At 39.7% G+C, this 16,337-nt stretch overlaps 4 protein-coding genes across 7 annotated transcripts; all 4 read left to right on the top strand.

Moving 5' to 3' along the window:
* The first annotated feature begins 268 nt into the window (after positions 1-268).
* On the top strand, positions 269-2,330 carry LOC120007218 (sufE-like protein 2, chloroplastic). 4 transcript variants are annotated; one of them, XR_005470166.1, is made up of 3 exons: positions 269-1,350; positions 1,501-1,674; positions 2,029-2,330. XR_005470166.1 is itself a non-coding variant. In XM_038857427.1 (3 exons), exons 1-2 carry the CDS (start codon positions 625-627, stop codon positions 1,625-1,627), a joined length of 777 nt encoding a protein of 258 aa, XP_038713355.1. In that variant the 5' UTR covers positions 275-624; the 3' UTR covers positions 1,628-1,674; positions 1,869-2,330. The 4 variants fall into 4 exon arrangements, 2 of the variants coding, with proteins under 2 accessions (XP_038713355.1, XP_038713354.1); XR_005470165.1 differs by having other exon boundaries at positions 1,869-2,330; XM_038857427.1 differs by having other exon boundaries at positions 275-1,350; positions 1,577-1,674; positions 1,869-2,330.
* A 580-nt stretch (positions 2,331-2,910) lies between these two features.
* On the top strand, positions 2,911-7,416 carry LOC120007217 (eukaryotic translation initiation factor 4B2-like). The gene is made up of 3 exons (XM_038857425.1): positions 2,911-4,294; positions 6,271-6,693; positions 7,077-7,416. The coding sequence occupies exons 1-3, from the start codon at positions 3,165-3,167 to the stop codon at positions 7,099-7,101; spliced, it is 1,578 nt and encodes a 525-aa protein (XP_038713353.1). The 5' UTR covers positions 2,911-3,164; the 3' UTR covers positions 7,102-7,416.
* Positions 7,417-8,468: 1,052 nt separating this feature from the next.
* LOC120007819 (GDSL esterase/lipase At3g26430-like) lies at positions 8,469-10,546 on the top strand. Its single transcript, XM_038858277.1, has 5 exons — positions 8,469-8,766; positions 8,850-9,059; positions 9,128-9,297; positions 9,394-9,664; positions 10,246-10,546. Exons 1-5 carry the CDS (start codon positions 8,529-8,531, stop codon positions 10,515-10,517), a joined length of 1,161 nt encoding a protein of 386 aa, XP_038714205.1. The 5' UTR covers positions 8,469-8,528; the 3' UTR covers positions 10,518-10,546.
* Positions 10,547-12,033: 1,487 nt separating this feature from the next.
* Positions 12,034-14,959, top strand: LOC120007198 (glycosyl hydrolase 5 family protein-like). Its single transcript, XM_038857397.1, has 4 exons — positions 12,034-12,527; positions 12,838-13,091; positions 13,179-13,699; positions 14,000-14,959. Exons 1-4 carry the CDS (start codon positions 12,123-12,125, stop codon positions 14,458-14,460), a joined length of 1,641 nt encoding a protein of 546 aa, XP_038713325.1. The 5' UTR covers positions 12,034-12,122; the 3' UTR covers positions 14,461-14,959.
* The last annotated feature ends 1,378 nt before the right edge of the window (positions 14,960-16,337 follow it).

The raw sequence follows: 16,337 nt of genomic DNA, 5'->3' as shown, positions 1-16,337 counted from the left end.
TAGAGTTGTCCGGGAAAAAAGGTGTGAAATCGATCATTTGATAGGTTATTATCAAATGTATGTTAGTGAGAATCGATTGAAAAACCGACCAAACCACCAATAACTGATCGAATGATTAACTAAATTTATGTCAAAAAAATCAATCAAAATAGATTGTGGACACCCCTATTATTCAATTATATAGTTGTTAAAACTGAACAAACTGTCAATAATCAACTAAACAATTGGCTAAATTTATGTCAAAAAATTTGACCGAAACTGACGGTGAACACCCCCGGTATTCAGTTATCCAAGTAAAATCCATTAGATCCACATATTTTACATGATGCACATAAAATTCTGTGCGTATAACTTAACAACAGCTGATGACAGGATAACCGAGATACTAATCATTGGATCCCTATCATTACGGCAGCGGTCAACGGAGGTGGCACCCTTCCATAGCCGTAGATTTTGGCGCCTGCTTGCAGCCTTGTCTTTATAACTCTCTCCTCTCTTCACAGTTCACACACTGAAACGGCGCGCCCTTCAAGGATCTATCCCCGTTTACTTGCTCAACCTTCACGAATTCTCATATTTTCTTTCCTCTGTTTTTCTTCTCTCTCATTTTCTCTTCATCCAAACATGAACTCTTCTTCAACCTTATTAACTAATATTTCCTTTTCTTGCTTTGCAAGACAATTCCAAGAGTGTAGCCCCAATCGTGGGCAATTTCAATTAAGACTTAAAAAGAAGAGTAAAGCGATATCATCTTTTAAATGCATTCAAATCTCTGATTGGGTTCTTCCGAAGAGATTTAACCTTCCGGAACCTAGTTTATCGGTTTCTCGGGCGGCGATGACATGCAAGGTGGTCGATGAAAAGCTGAAGAGGCTTGTTTTGGAGTTCGAATCTCTAACGCAGTCGATCGATCGAGTCAAGCGGCTGTTGCACTACGCGGGGAGGCTGCCTCCTTTCGACGAGTCGGCTCGGGTGGAGGCGAATCGAGTCACTGGGTGCACGACTCAGGTGTGGCTGGAGGCGAGATTGGACGAGTCTGGGAGAGTCAGATTTTGTGCCGATAGCGATTCGGAGATTACGAAAGGGTTCATTTCGTGTTTGATTTGGATATTGGACGGGGCAGAGCCGGAAGAGGTGTTGATGGTGAAGAAGGAGGATTTGGGTGCGATGAATGTGGGGCTCCACGGGAAGGCCCAATCGAGAGTGAACACGTGGCACAATGTGTTGATTAGTATGCAGAAGAGGACTATGACTTTGGTAGCTCAGAGTCAGATAGAGCCGTTTCCGTCGCTTGTTGTCATCGCTGACGATATTGGCGCTGATGGAAGATTCAACGAAGACGACGTTGAGGTTGGTGGTTGCTTATACGAAAATCTCTTTGTTTAGATTATCGTCTCTGGATGAAATTTTTGTTATATAATTTATTGTTTGTGAAGTTATGCTCTTTTTTTCTCGAATTAGTTGAAGAAGGTTGCTTATTTTTCTATTTGGTTTCACTAGTCCAAGGAAAGACATAAGTTCCATGTAAAAGCTCTGGCCTTGCATCCACATCTCTGATTGATAGATTATATGGCAGATGCAGGAGTCAAGATGGCAGAAGCTGGATGCCAACTTATCACGGTCGTAGCCACAGATTTGGACTCTGAGATGGGAATAGAATCTGGCTTTGCAAAGGTTTTTTTTGTTTCACTGAACAGTTCTTACTTTAGCCTCATTGATTAAGCCAAGATATCCAACTTCGGCCTGTGTGCGATTAGAGGTCATTTAAGTGATTACTGTGTTTCATTTAGGAGAAAATGATGTGTGTTATCACGCTCATCTTCTACCTTACATTATAGTGACAAAAGCTCCTTTTTCATGCATTATAGTGACAAAAGCTCTTTCATAGAGGCAAAATACAGTTTCAGAACACAGATACAATTTGCTTGTACATTTTCTCATACACTGTGTGCAACAATTCTCCAGGTAGAATTTTAAATTTTTGGGTTTGTCATTCTTTTCTGTTTATACTGTGTGTTTACTTGGAAGGGCTTGATTGATTGCAAACGTGGGACTTTTGTGGAGCTGCTATTGGCAACAGAGATTACCGCAGAAGAAGAGAGCGTTAGAGATACGTTCAAGCACATAATAATAATGGTTAAATATGATTGCAACATATATAGTTCAAGCGATTGTTGTATAGATTGAAAGGTACTGAATATGAATGTAAGGATATATAATTGCTCATGGATTCTTTTCCTTGGCTGTCTATAATATTCACAGCATTAACTGCTTCGATTTCTATGTATAATTTGTATGTATGCTTATGAAGTGATGTGTAATGTTACGAAGATGGCTATGCGACCAGTTTTTATGTGGAAAGCATGATAACAGTGGGCTTCATTGGATTTGGACTAGGAGGGTTCTACTTTCTAGCTCGCACAGTGAAAGATAGGCAATATCAAATTGATCTATCATTTAGTCACCCATTTGAACTTTAACCCCCCTCCTATTATATATATTGCTTCCCTTTGCAAATTACTTAATTACACTTTTATATATGCTACGTGCTTGTAGAATAAGCCGCAACGTAGTCCACGTGGCATGTACTGTTTAGGATAATCGATCTTGCTAAACTAAAAGTCAAAAACGATAAAGATCGAACGGTAAATAAAGAAGTGGCACGTAGACGGTGCCCACCCACTCCCTTTTTCCCAAAATGTAAATAATCTTGACCGTCCATTACACAACGCGGGCTACAACGAACGGTCTTGGAATTCCTGAGCAATATTCGCCCATTTTTCCCACTCGCCAGTAACTAACCACCTATCCTCTTCTCTGATTGGCACGTCTCCGCACACCTTCTCCCGTCGCGCGTCATCCAGATCCCGTCCCTCTCCCTATCTCTCGAAACGCATTCTTCATCTCTTTTCCGGTTCATTTCGCCAGAAACAACCCTCTCCCTCTCTCTCTCTCTCTCTCTCTCTCTCTCTCGATCACGAGCACCAACCGGTTACCCTCCGTTCCTCTTCTCTGCATGTTCTCGGAGCTCCGGCTCCCTTGACGGAGCCCCAGCTCGCTACCCGTTTTAGTTGTTAGTTTAATTCAACCGTTATTGCCTTTTAGATCTTTCTTATTACCCTTTTCATCATTTTCGGATCTTTGATTCTGTTTTCCCTTCGAAGATGTCGAAACCGTGGGGAGGCGTCGGTGTTGGCGCCTGGGCCGCCGATGCAGAGCGCGCTGAAGCTGAGGAACGTGAAGCTGCTGCCGCTGCCGCTGCGGAGCCACAGAGCTTTCCTAGCCTGAAAGAGGCTGTTATCACCAAACCTAAGAAGAAGAAGATGAGCTATGCGGAGTTCTATGCGGCCTCCAGCGGAGCCGGTTCTGGAGGTGGGTCTCGGGCAACTGGATCCAAAGGACTTACAACCGACGAGATGCTTCGGCTTCCTACTGGCCCCAAGGAACGCACTCCCGAGGAAATGCAATACGGACGAAGCGGAGGCGGATTTTCGTCTTATGACCGGTCCTCGGGACCCCCTTCTGGACGCACGCGAGATGAAGGCGATGGGTCGTGGGGTGGCGGCAGGAGGTCGTACGGTGGATTTGATGAAGAGCGTAGAGGCCCGCCCTCTAGGGTTTCTGATTACGATCAACCGTCTCGCGCTGATGAGGTTGATAATTGGGCAATATCTAAGAAACCTTTACCTTCTATGGATTCTGGTCGCCAGAATCGTTACAGTTCTCTTGGTGGCGGTGGTTTAGGAGGTGCTTCCCGGGCTGACGGGACGGACAGTTGGGCCGTCGGGAAGAAACAGCTCCCTACTCGATCTTCGAATTTTGGTTCTGGTTTCCGCGATTCTGGACCGGAGCCTGATAGATGGACTCGGGGCGGATCGCGTGAGCCGGAGCGGGAGAGACCAAGATTGGTATTGGATTCGCCGAAAGTTGGCAGCGAGGGGAGTGTAACCAATGAGCCAGTGAAGACAAACAAGACCAATCCTTTTGGGGCTGCAAGGCCAAGAGAAGATATATTGGCAGAGAAGGGATTAGATTGGAAGAAACTTGATATGGAAATTGAGTCGAAGAAGACGAGTAGGCCGACAAGCGGGCACTCAAGCAGGCCTTCAAGCGCGCAATCAAACCGTTCAGAGGGGCTAGGGGCAATGCAGCACCTGGGCGTGGAGAATGTGGTTAAGCCAAGACCAAAGGTGAATCCTTTTGGGGATGCAAAGCCCAGGGAAGTTTTGCTGGAGGAACGAGGTAAGAATTGGAGGAAGATTGATCTTGAATTGGAGCATCGAGGTGTGGACAGGTTTGTATTGCAATCTCTCTCTTTGTTTGCTTCAGTTACGGGGAATTTCTTCAGCATTTTCATAGTCTCCGTTTTATGGGAAATTGTTCCTTTCCCCTGGTTTAGTATTTTTGTCACCATTTCCTATGATTCTAAAGATCCTTAATTGCTTAGCAAATTAGTTATCCAATGTCTGTTGATGAACATTGTTGAATACTTTTTTTGTGATTTCCTCTGTTGCTGTCGAAAGTGCAATGCATTACTTGACGTTAAAACGTCTGGTCATCTAACTGCAGTTAATTCTATTAAAAAAATAGAATCGAAGATCGTTTGAATTGACAAAGTGTGTTGATATATGCATAAAGATAGCATTTTGGATGACTTGCTTGTTTATTGTATTTTTACTTTAACATTGGCCTATTGGGGTAGCATTTTCTTTAAGAAGGGCATCTCTTGACTTCGTAAATCCTGGTTATTGAAATGGTGATTTCATTTTAAATGATACTAGTATGTCTTACGTCATCGAAAACAAATAGATGAATACATTTGTTCCTGTTTTCTTTAACGACTCGGACATAAATGAGGGAACGGTCAGTAATGTGTTTTATTTTCTAACATGTAATTGATTTTTTTGTTCTTTTAGTCCATCTACATCAGAGAGGAACCCCTGGCTCATAAAGGGGGAAAAAATAGAGCATGTATTGTGAATTTTCTGAGAAATGAATTGTTAATTCATTGTCTGTCGAGTAGTAATATTGCTAAAGATACCCTTCTTATCAAGGGTGACAAAGATGTGGTAGGGCACTAATAGTAATTCGTGATTGATTTTTTATTTTTGAAGTTGGTGGTGGCATACAATAGTCTGAGTGACAGCCTTAGCACCTAGCACCTCATCTAAGGTTATTGCTTAAGCAGTCTTTGGCTAGCCCCTAAAGTGCCTTTAACACCGTCTGTTTACTATTACATTCCTTTTTAATAACATAAGTGGGGAATATTTCCATCGAAGTTGCATTATTTGGGCCTTTTGATATATGAAAGTCAAATAGGCTCTGACATCGAGCTGGATATATGAGGGCAAGAGTACAAGACACAGTTTTCGGGGCCACCTGCTACAAAACACTAATTGCTGACAAGTCAACAACCCTTGGTAAGTGAAAGGGGACAGTACATCGAAAACTAATCCAAACAAGGTTTGCTTGGTTGTAACTTGTAAGGGAAGGGACTCCAGGACCCGGCTATAAACTCCAAGCTTTCGGGTGGGAATCCTGCTATTTAACTGAGCATATGAGCACAAGGCAGTCGAATTCTATGTTATGTTTGGGCAAGATTATATCTTGTTGACAAGTCTAAATGAACTTCGTTGCCTTGTACTAATTTTATGTTATGCAAAAATTTTGCCTTGTGACTCGAGGACCCGACTATAAACTCAAAGCTTCTGAGTGGGAATCCTGGTAGTGCAGCATATTTAACTGAGCATGTGAGGAGCACAAGGCAGTTGAATTCTATGTTAAATACGGGAAAATTTTTAGCTTGTTCACAAATCTAAATGAACTTTATTTCTATGTTATGCAAAGCTCATGCCTTAGGCCTTATGCAGGTAACTTGTAGCAACAACACATGTTGAATTAAGAAGGAAGAGTTTCCATTTCAAAGGGAAAGGGACGACCTTTTTGCCAACCGATATGTTATGTTCTGAAATTAAGACAGTCATACAAAAAAGATGATTTCATAGCAACGATCTTCCTTGTTAATTTGACAAGTATTGTCCTTGAAACTGATATATTCATGTGGACACCCCTTAAGCAACTCTTCAATTCTTATTGATTTGGTGTGCAATGTACTCTGAACTGATTTGTTCATGTGGTTTTGGCTACATTCTTTCGTCTTGCTTGCTTATGTGATAATTTGACTTGAAACTGATTTGTTGATGTGTGACTTGAATTCCTGCCATCATGCTGCTTGCGTTCTTGGTCCCTAATTGGTTAAAGATGTTTCAGGCCGGAAACAGAAGAAGAAAAATTGTTGAAAGAAGAATTAGATCATTTAAAGAAAGAGCTTGAGAAGGAATCTAGCGTAAAAGCAAGTCAAGAAAGCCCTCAAGGAGACCGTCCGAGCTTACAGGATACAATAATTCAGAAAGAAAGTGAACTGGAGATACTGATCCGTGAATTGGATGACAAAGTTCGGTTTGGTCAAAAAGCCATTGAAAGGCCTGGTTCTGGAGCTGGTAGGGGCGCTAGTTTTGCTGAAAGACCACCATCTCGATCTGGATCAGTTGATGATTCTAGAAGTGTGGAATTCACAGATAGGCCTCGCTCACGTGGTACAGGAGGAGATATGTGGGCAAGGCATGGTGATGATAGAAGGTCATTTCAAGGTGGCAGGGAAAGAGGATTTCTTGGTAACAGAGAAATGGATAGGTAAGTTATTTAAATAGTCATGCTCTTCCGCACTGTTTCTCTCTTCTTCCATGTTCTGGTCTAAGAGGCTATATATTTACAAGGTAGATTGAAAGTTTCCCTGTTATCCAACTGTTGATGTTGGACATATTAGATCTATAAGTCACAGGATTTCTCTTTCTTTCCCCCCTCTTTTCTTTATTTTCCTTTATCTATATTTATATACCTATGCATGTTTGTGGGTGTGTTTGTCGTTATGTATGTATGTATGCATGCATGTATTCAGTATTCCAGCTTATGCATACATACACGACTCACTGCAAATTTGTCCAGAAATAAGCTTTTTTTTGCAAGAAAGGGAACTTTAGAATGATTGTAACATTTGCTACTTTTTCATTTTGCAGGCCGAGCTCTAGAGAGAGATGGTAAACAGCTGCTGATGGGGGCTTGGTGGAGTTTACGTCTTCAGCCTTTGAGAACCAGAACCAAATAATATATTTTGTCACCTCTTCCTTTTGTTTTTCCTTTAATTTTTGTTTTATTGTTCTCTTGTTTTGGCTCTAGGAAATAGAGCAAGGATTAAAACCTGTAAAATTGCAATTTTTGTGTCTTCCTTTCTGTCTGTGTTGAGGCAGAGAGATTGTAATGTTTCTAGGACACAAATTTATTGAACTGAATGGGATTCACTAGTTTTTAATTTTTATGACAGTTGTTCCTAATGTTATAACCCCCCTTATTTGGGTTGGGTTCTGTGTTGCTTGAGCTATCACTGCTGCTGCTAAGCCCTTTATTGAAGTGTTCTAAGCAGGATATGAATTAGCATTCCAGAAAGTATACTTTGTTGTTAAATTTTGAAAAAAAGAAGCAAAAAAGAAACTTGCATTGTCTTCACTGGGGATCCCACACAGAATCTCTGCTTCAGTTGACCAGCATTGGGTCATATAGGAATCAGATCCCTCACCAATCACTTTCCAACTACGAGACATATCTATCTATCATTCTTTCGCTTGTTTTATTATAGTTATGATTCTGTATGTTGAAAATCTAAGCTCTACTGACATTAATGATATTGTCCGTTTTGGATTTATCAGTTACCATAGATAGATCGGGTTTGCACGGCTCTATTCTTAATGGATCGTCTCATTTAATGATACTTGGATCCAAGAAAAAGTCTCTTATCGTGGTAGGGACTCGGGTTTCCTTATAAACCACATGTTTTGAACATCCCAAACCGAGTTGGGAGAGTTTTAACATTAGCCAAGCAAGAAACCATGGTAAGGCCTAACTATATTTTGAACAACTTGAGTAATACCTTAATTGATGAATCTCTCGTGGCCAAATCGTATGGATTCGAGAGACCCTAAGTTTCATTCCCACTACCAACAATAACCCCGGTTACGCGTTGAGTTTTGTCCAAACTTATCTGTCATCAGGGGAGAAGCATATGTGCTCGCGATTTGTCACCTGAAGGTTCGTGTTTAGACCTTGTTCAAAAAACAAGGCTGTATAATGTCGTTTTGGGGGGTTTTTTTTTAAAAAAAAACTAACTAATATTTTGTTTGAAAGAGAAAAATACAATATAGTAGTATTTTCATATTTTGTCATAAAACAATCTAGCAGTCGCAGATTATATTTTATCTAAAATAAATATTGAATAAAAAAATAAGCCGTATCCATTAAAGACCAAGAGAACTGTAGTTTTGGTTCTCGCCAAATGGGCAGCTACAAGAGAACTGTAGTTTTGGGATTCATCTTAGTCTACTGTAATCCTTTGTTTGCTGGACAAAAAAAAAAAAAAAAAAAAAAGAGAACTGTAGTTGATTGCCCTCCATAATTTCTCCTTCTCTCTGTCTCTCATGGGATCTCACTGCGACCTATACCTCCTATTTGTGCTTCTGATTTCAGTTGTCTTACTACCAACTCCTCTACTTTCTTCTTGTAACTTTCCGTTTGTCGTCAACTTCGGCGACTCCAATTCCGACACCGGGGGCCTCTCTGCAGCATTCGGACAAGCTCCTCCTCCAAATGGAGAGACTTATTTTCGCTCCCCCGCCGGACGCTTCTCCGATGGGCGATTGATAATTGATTTTATAGGTTTACCTTTCTTTCTGTCTTTAGTGCGCAATCAAAAACAATTGACAATGTTTAACGATTTGTGTATTCTGCTTTGTTTTCAGCGGAAAGTTTAGGGTTGCCGCATCTGAGTGCGTATCTGGACTCAATTGGATCGAACTTCAGTCACGGAGCCAATTTTGCGACGGCTGGATCAACCATTAGACCCCAAAACACCACTATTGCTCAAAGCGGGTACAGTCCGATCTCAGTAGACGTGCAGTTCGTTCAATTCTCAGATTTCCATAGAAGATCTCAAATATTTCGGAATCAAGGTAATTATTGAGAATTCTTAAGCTAGAGAATTCGGTTAATCAGCATGAAATTAATCAACTTGATGCAGGGAAGGTGTTCGACGAATTGTTACCGAGAGAAGATTATTTCTCGCGAGCTTTGTACACCTTTGACATTGGCCAAAACGATCTCACTGCTGGTTACAAGCTCAACATGACTACTGAACAAGTCATGGCTTACGTTCCTGACTTGCTTCACCAACTCTCCATTGTCATCAAGGTCTCGCAGAAACCCTTACTGGTTCATCTTCTTCGTTCTTTTTGTTTTTTAAAATATATTTATATAGATATCTGATCTACTGGATATGGGCCGCAGAATGTGTATGCTGAAGGAGGAACATCTTTTTGGATACATAATACAGGCCCAGTGGGCTGTTACCCGTATGTGTTGGACCGTTTTTATGTTACTGCAGCCCAAATAGATAAATTTGGGTGCGCCAGCCCGTTGAACGAGGTGGCCCAGTATTTCAACAACAGATTAAAAGAGGCCTTGGTCCAACTGAGGAAAGATCTTCACATGGCTGCGATCACCTACGTTGACGTCTACATCGCCAAGTATACTCTCATCAGCCAAGCAAAAAGATTTGGTAAATTTTGTTTTTTTATTATTTCATTTGATGATTGATGATTGATGAGCCCAATATAAAATGAGCGATGTTATATATCCTCAATTTATGATCCACATTTTATCTCTAATCGAGGGGCGTTCCTATGGTGGAGCGACATATACCCCCGAATTCCCGGAACCTATATTTTTTCAAAAAAAATACAAGTGTTATAGTAGTCCCAAACCCATTTAAATAACATATGACATTTAATTTTTTTTAAGGGACCCCTTATTGCTTGTTATAGTAGTCCCAAACCCATTTATACCAGGGCCTTTGAAAACTCAAGTATGCCACTGTCCAAAACTTATGTGGCATGGGTGATAGTCATTAATTAAAAGTATGCATATAGGGTCCATTTAACATCCAATATTTTTTTGGTTACCAATAATTCCTCATCCTGACATGTCAACTAGACGGTTGAGTTAGCTCTAAACTCGGACAGTCAACCCACATCCAACACTAAACACTCCACATGTGTTGAGGATAAATTGGGGGTCTCATATATTTTTCATATAAAAATGCTTCTTTAATTTGCAATTTATGTGTTGTTTAATTTGTAGGGTTTGAGAGACCTCTTATTGCTTGTTGTGGTCATGGGGGCAAGGATAACTACAACAGGTATGTAAAATGTGGTGGTAAGATTACCAAAGATGGGAAGGACATTTTAATTACAAGATCATGTAAAGATCCATCGACTCGAATTATTTGGGACGGGACCCATTTCACAGAGGCAGCTAACAAGTGGGTATTCAATCAAATTGTTAATGGGTCGTATTCCAATCCTCCAAGCCCATTGAAAATGGCCTGTCAAACAATGTTTGGAACATTTTGAACGAATCTTCGAGGGATGTATTTTTGCTATATCTATATTTTTCATTCTAATTATGTTGGTAGATCTTGGGTGTCGGGTGTCTGCTGTAATTTAACATGATTTTGGGAGAAATTTTTATCAATTCTTAACTAAAACAATCGTAACCGTAACCCCTCGCTCCCAGTCTTTAGAGTGTCAATTTCTCTGTGGCTAAAACCAACAAAAAAAAAGAGTGCAGAAGTAGCCATTTTAACAAACTGCCATCACCTTCACTTTAATTTGGAAATTACAACAAAACAAAATTATTACTTTTTAGTTGAGCTAATTAACTGTCATTTCAATGATGTCTTAATCATATTTTATAACTAGTTGCATGCCCGCTCTTCGCGTGGCACATATTTTGATTGGAAAATACAGATGTGTGGAAGTTTTTCAATACTTTGTTAACATGAAGAGCAGTAGAGCTTTAATTGTAAAAAATAGATATGATTGTGAGATGAAGATAAAATATGTACACTACTTATTTTTTAATTTGCTAAGAAATTTTTTTCTAATAGGGTGTAAGAAATTTGATGCATAAGGAATAAGTATGATAAGAGTTTATCAATTTTTATTTGCGTCGCTAGTATCTACAAAGTGTTATAGGTCACCAAAGACATGTTTATGAGACAATATTGTATCGTTAGTACAACAATCTCTACAAAGTGACATTTAATATCGAGAAGTACAATGTAGCAATAAGTAGTATTTTTGAAATGATATTTTTGGAATAAGATTTTTGAATTTATATTTTTGAAATGTTATGTATGACTAGTAGATTTGTGCCTATAATCACTTTGACCTTCAACAACTCATTGAATTCTACCGTGCTTTCCTGTCGCCACTTACATGTTCCAATACCAAATGGGCTGAATTTACTTACACATTAGAACAATATAGCATGAGAAAAGCCTTTCATGTTGTGTATGTTGCAATCCAAATAGACTACTAAACCTGACCAAACTCTAAACATGCACAATACATCAACTAAATACTTCAAAAACACACAAAATACATCAAAAATTCCCACAAAATGATGGTAATTAATGCCAAAAACACACAAAATGTTTTCAAACTAAATACTACAAATGAATTTCATTAATTGAGTAATATCAAAAGACTCTCATAATTAGCAATACATGACCTTTGAGAAACCAAAACAACATCAAACCACTCCTATGAAACATTAAATTCCCATACAATTCAATATAATTTTAAAATTTTTTGAATACTATTAACTGTATGAGTGTGGTTGTGGGTCTTAAAGTGTATGAATGTGGTTGTGGGTATTAAAGTTTTGCAATATATTTATGTGTGTGGTTGTGGGTCTTAAAGTTTTCTAATATATTTTAAAATTTTCTTTTGTCTATGTAGGTTTTTTTGTAAAGACGTCCACGTGACACCACTAATTAAGGAGAAGCCTTGTGGATCCTAAGTTATATATATATATAGAAACCCCACCCATTGAATAGACACACTCAAATCATAACAAAACTAAAAGCTGGATGGTTGGTTGGAGGATTCTATGTACGTAGGGCATGTAAACAAGACTCTCTCGACTGTGTTTCTGTCCAAACCCACAAAAACATGAGGAATTTCTTTGCCTTCTCCGCCCTCTCTATTCTTACACTTGTTATCATCTTCCTTCCTCCTATCACTGCTCCTCCTCTATCCACCAACTCCCGATGGATCGTCGATGACGACGACGGGCAGCGAGTGAAGCTGGCTTGCGTGAACTGGGTGTCACACCTTGAAGTCATGGTGGCAGAGGGACTTAGTAAGCAGCCTGTGGATGTGATATCCAAGTTAATTGTGTCACTGGGATTCAATTGTGTTAGGCTCACTTGGCCACTTTTTTTGGTCACCGATGAGTCCTTGGGTTCAATGACTGTGAGGGAATCTTTTCAAAAACTTGGCCTGATTGAATCAATTGCTGCTCTCAAAATTTACAACCCATCTTTCATTGATCTTTCACTCATTCAGGCCTACCAGGTACTACCTAAATCTGTCCACTTTTTTTTTATTGGTATCTTTAACTAGTGCTCCTGGTTGGGATAGTGAAGTTGATTGTGGTAACTCCTCGTAAATGTGGGACGTCGCAAGTTCAACTTTCACGCCCAGCAATTTCGGTATTATTTCCCACACGGTTTTCGGTCCGATTTTTTTTATCACCAGCGTGGAGAGGGCTGGGTTGGTGAGCAAAGTTTAGAGTTGGTTCACTTATCGGTGGACGTGTTGGACTAAGAAATTCTCAGTTACCCAGAAAAAAGTTATGTTAGTCCTAACAGTATTATAATTACAGAAAGTGGTGTCAAGTCTAGATGAGAACAACGTGATGGTGATACTGGACAATCACATAAGCAAGCCTGGGTGGTGTTGCGGCAACAGTGGTGGTGATGGCAATGGTTTCTTCGGTGACCAATTCTTCGATCCAGATCTCTGGATCAAGGGCTTGACTCGGATGGCCAAAATGTTCAAAGGTGTGTCTAATGTGGTTGGCATGAGCTTAAGGAATGAACTCAGAGGCTCCAGACAGAATGTCAAAGGCTGGTACAGGTACACCATATACATTTGAGTGTTCAATACATTAGTTTCTCAATATCCTGCATTTGATCAATTCTTTTGTTATTCAAAACAAGTTAGGTACATGCAGAGAGGAGCTGAAGCAGTACACTCAGCAAACCCAGATGTGCTTGTTATTCTATCCGGTCTCAGTTATGACAAGGACTTGTCGTTCATCCGAAAGCGACCAGTGAGCCTTACCTTCTCTGGGAAGTTAGTGTTTGAGGTCCATTGGTATGGATTTACAGATGGAAAGGCATGGCAAAACGGGAATCCAAACCAAGTTTGCGGGAGGGTGATGAAGAATATGATGTGGTTATCAGAATTTCTGTTGAAGCAGGGATGGCCATTGTTTGTGAGTGAATTTGGAATGGATCAAAGAGGGATCAATGTCAATGACAACAGGTACATGAATTGCTTCCTTGGTGTGGCTGCTGAACTTGACTTAGACTGGGCTTTGTGGACACTGGTTGGAAGTTACTATTTGAGGCAAGGTGTGTTTGGACTGGATGAAGCTTATGGGATGTTAAGTTGGAATTGGTGTGAAACTCGCAATTCAAACTTCCTACAGAGAATATCTGCTCTGCAGACTCCATTTCAAGGTACAGCAGTGTTGATTTCTATTTTGAATTTGATTATTTTTTTGATAACCGAAAATTACCCAGCTCAACATGCTCACCGAACAACTGGGTCAGCTCTAAACTCTAGTAGCCAACTCAGCCCGCTCCATGCTGGTGACACTTTAGACCAGGCCGAAGCTCGAGCGAAGCTCGAGCGAGGAGAACCTCCCATGCAAAGGAGTTACCACAATCAACTTCACCATCCTAACCAAAACTTCTTTCTTTGTTTGAATTTGATTACTTCAAAGCTCAAACATGATGTGTTTTCATCGCATTCTGCAGGACCTGTTGAATCTAAGTCTGAACTACACAAAGTGATTTTTCATCCACTCACAGGTCTATGTGTCCAGAGGAACTCATTTCTTGAACAACTGAAGTTGGGTCCTTGTAGTGAATCTGAAGCCTGGACTTACTCTACCCAGAAGACCTTATTAGTAAAAGGAACACAATCTTGCCTACAAGCAGACGATTTGGACAAGCCAGCAAAAATGGGGTCAATTTGCAGCAGATGGAAGATTATCTCAAAATCCCGAATGCACCTCTCATCAAAGGTCAGCCATGGAGCCACTGTCTGCCTGGATATGGACTCTAGTAACAATATTCTTACCAGGCCTTGCAAATGCCTTAGTAAAGACATCACATGTGATCCTAGTAGCCAGTGGTTTAAACTTGTTGACAGAACAAGAGGTTCAGGACAAACCAAAGCAATCATGAGTTCCGAAAAGATTTCTTGTTGGAGTTGAGACTTGACCTTGGATGGGTTTTTTTGCTTATACTTTTTTCTAAAAAATAACCTCAGAAATCTCCAGCCCAATGTTCGACCTCTAAGCCAGATCTAAATCCCAGGCCACACCTCCACTATGCGATAGATCTGATTGGGCTGAAGTCTTGTGAATAAATATCGCTGAGAAATATGTTTCTCATTGAAATCAAACTTTGGACACACATATCTCTCATCCAGTCGATTATCAATCGAGTCATACCTGTGTGTTTGACTTGGTCTATGTTTGTTGTATTGTGTTTATTTTCACTTATGTTGACTGCCATGTCACTTGATTTATTGTTTTTTTATGATGTGGTTGGTGGTTGCTGTAGCAGGTAAGCAAGTTCTAGAACTATGTCTAGGTCTTATTCTGTGAGAGTGTTTTTGTCTTTGTGTCTGAAAATGAAATTGTGTTTTAATTGCAGTGGTAATTGGAATACCATAAATGATTTGGTATTGTGATTCCTTAATTTTCGTAAGGCTTTCTATTATTGGTAATTGTAATACCATTACATTGTTGTGTTTAATATGTACCTAGCATTGTAATGCAATACGATTATCATTATCGTTGCATGATGGTGCAAACGGGTTAACAGAATTTGTGATCACTAAAAGATTGTATGTTTTTTAATTGTATCAATTAAATCACCCAAAATTTAATTATGCCAATTTAATCTCTTGTCGAAAAGGTTTCGATCATACTTACCTTCAATTGCAATAGCACGAGTACTAGGGATAAAAATCAAACTATTTCAATTGATTCGAACTGCCAATCCAAGACAAGACCGTGAATTGGATCCATATGATTTTGAACTTGAACCAAAGATTGTGGTCGCCATTGCTAGGGCTTTTGAGATAGATGATGATATATTAGGGATTTGATGATGTTTTGGGGATATTAGAGGTTTTATGTATTTTTTATTTGTTGACACATAAGCATCGTTTGTCACATCAGCAGTATTTAACATTGGTTTAATAGTCAATTTGTCACATCAACAAGTTGATTGATCGAGTTTGGCAAAACCTACTCGGGTGATCAAATTGGAACAAATAAACTTTGAGTGATTAAATTGACACAACTTAACTTTTAGTGACCAATTTAGAATACGAGCATGTTTTGGCCTCCTTTTAATACATCCTGCTGCTTATCAAAAAAAAAAAAATTTAGAATACGAGCAAAATCTTTCAGCTATTAACCCTGATGCAAGCCAAACGCATCCTAAGAAAATGGAATAACATTCGTCGCTGCCCCCTCCCGCTCCGTGATCGTTGGGCGGAGTAGCCGTTGATTGTTGGCCAACACCCACACAAGGAACTGCTTGGTTGGCTATTTAAACTACGACGGACCCACTTCTTCACTCTTTCTATGACTGCGACCGTTCAATTAATCAATTCGCATTGAAGTGGTGTCCCACTAATTCCCCTAATTACGCGTTAGTAAGCTTTTTTATGAAAAATTAGTCCTTTTTCTTCTCTTTTTTCCAAAACAAATTGGTGAGAATCCATCCAACATCATGTTAGTCTTTGAAGTCTTTGTGAAAACATAATGCAAGGCAGGTCGTTTCTGACTTAAAGTCAAATTCTACAAAATTGTTTGTCTAGTATTTTAGGTGTCGTTTGGTTCGCAAAATCCAGTTTTACAGGAATAACGCTATGTTTGGTATACAAATTTCGATCGGAACGGAATCGTGAATTTCAGCAAAATCTTCTATTTCCATGTTTAGCAGGCACAAAACTAAAGGAATAGAATTCAGGTGTTGGTTTTTCGACAGGAAAAGAATTTCGTTTTGCTAATATTTTTTATATTTGGTTTGTGAAATCCTTAAAATCTAGAATTTCAAGGAAAACTGAATTCCT

This window comes from Tripterygium wilfordii, chromosome 10, assembly GCF_013401445.1.
Source record: "Tripterygium wilfordii isolate XIE 37 chromosome 10, ASM1340144v1, whole genome shotgun sequence".
NCBI lineage: Eukaryota > Viridiplantae > Streptophyta > Magnoliopsida > Celastrales > Celastraceae > Tripterygium > Tripterygium wilfordii.
The sequence above is the reverse complement of the archived record's forward strand: the minus strand, read 5'-3'. Positions and strand labels throughout refer to the sequence as shown.

What these genes read in the sequence shown, in the direction of transcription:
- LOC120007218 (XM_038857427.1), top strand. Translation starts at nt 625, where the DNA reads ATGAACTCTTCTTCAACCTTATTAACTAATATTTCCTTTTCTTGCTTT. An exon ending in TCAACGAAGACGACGTTGAG is followed by an intron (nt 1,351 to 1,576) that starts GTTGGTGGTTGC and finishes ATTATATGGCAG; the next exon opens with ATGCAGGAGTCAAGATGGCA.
- LOC120007217 (XM_038857425.1), top strand. Translation starts at nt 3,165, where the DNA reads ATGTCGAAACCGTGGGGAGGCGTCGGTGTTGGCGCCTGGGCCGCCGAT. An exon ending in GAGCATCGAGGTGTGGACAG is followed by an intron (nt 4,295 to 6,270) that starts GTTTGTATTGCA and finishes AAGATGTTTCAG; the next exon opens with GCCGGAAACAGAAGAAGAAA. An exon ending in GGTAACAGAGAAATGGATAG is followed by an intron (nt 6,694 to 7,076) that starts GTAAGTTATTTA and finishes TTCATTTTGCAG; the next exon opens with GCCGAGCTCTAGAGAGAGAT.
- LOC120007819 (XM_038858277.1), top strand. Translation starts at nt 8,529, where the DNA reads ATGGGATCTCACTGCGACCTATACCTCCTATTTGTGCTTCTGATTTCA. An exon ending in ATTGATAATTGATTTTATAG is followed by an intron (nt 8,767 to 8,849) that starts GTTTACCTTTCT and finishes CTTTGTTTTCAG; the next exon opens with CGGAAAGTTTAGGGTTGCCG. An exon ending in AACTCTCCATTGTCATCAAG is followed by an intron (nt 9,298 to 9,393) that starts GTCTCGCAGAAA and finishes TATGGGCCGCAG; the next exon opens with AATGTGTATGCTGAAGGAGG.
- LOC120007198 (XM_038857397.1), top strand. Translation starts at nt 12,123, where the DNA reads ATGAGGAATTTCTTTGCCTTCTCCGCCCTCTCTATTCTTACACTTGTT. An exon ending in CACTCATTCAGGCCTACCAG is followed by an intron (nt 12,528 to 12,837) that starts GTACTACCTAAA and finishes TTATAATTACAG; the next exon opens with AAAGTGGTGTCAAGTCTAGA. An exon ending in AATGTCAAAGGCTGGTACAG is followed by an intron (nt 13,092 to 13,178) that starts GTACACCATATA and finishes AAAACAAGTTAG; the next exon opens with GTACATGCAGAGAGGAGCTG.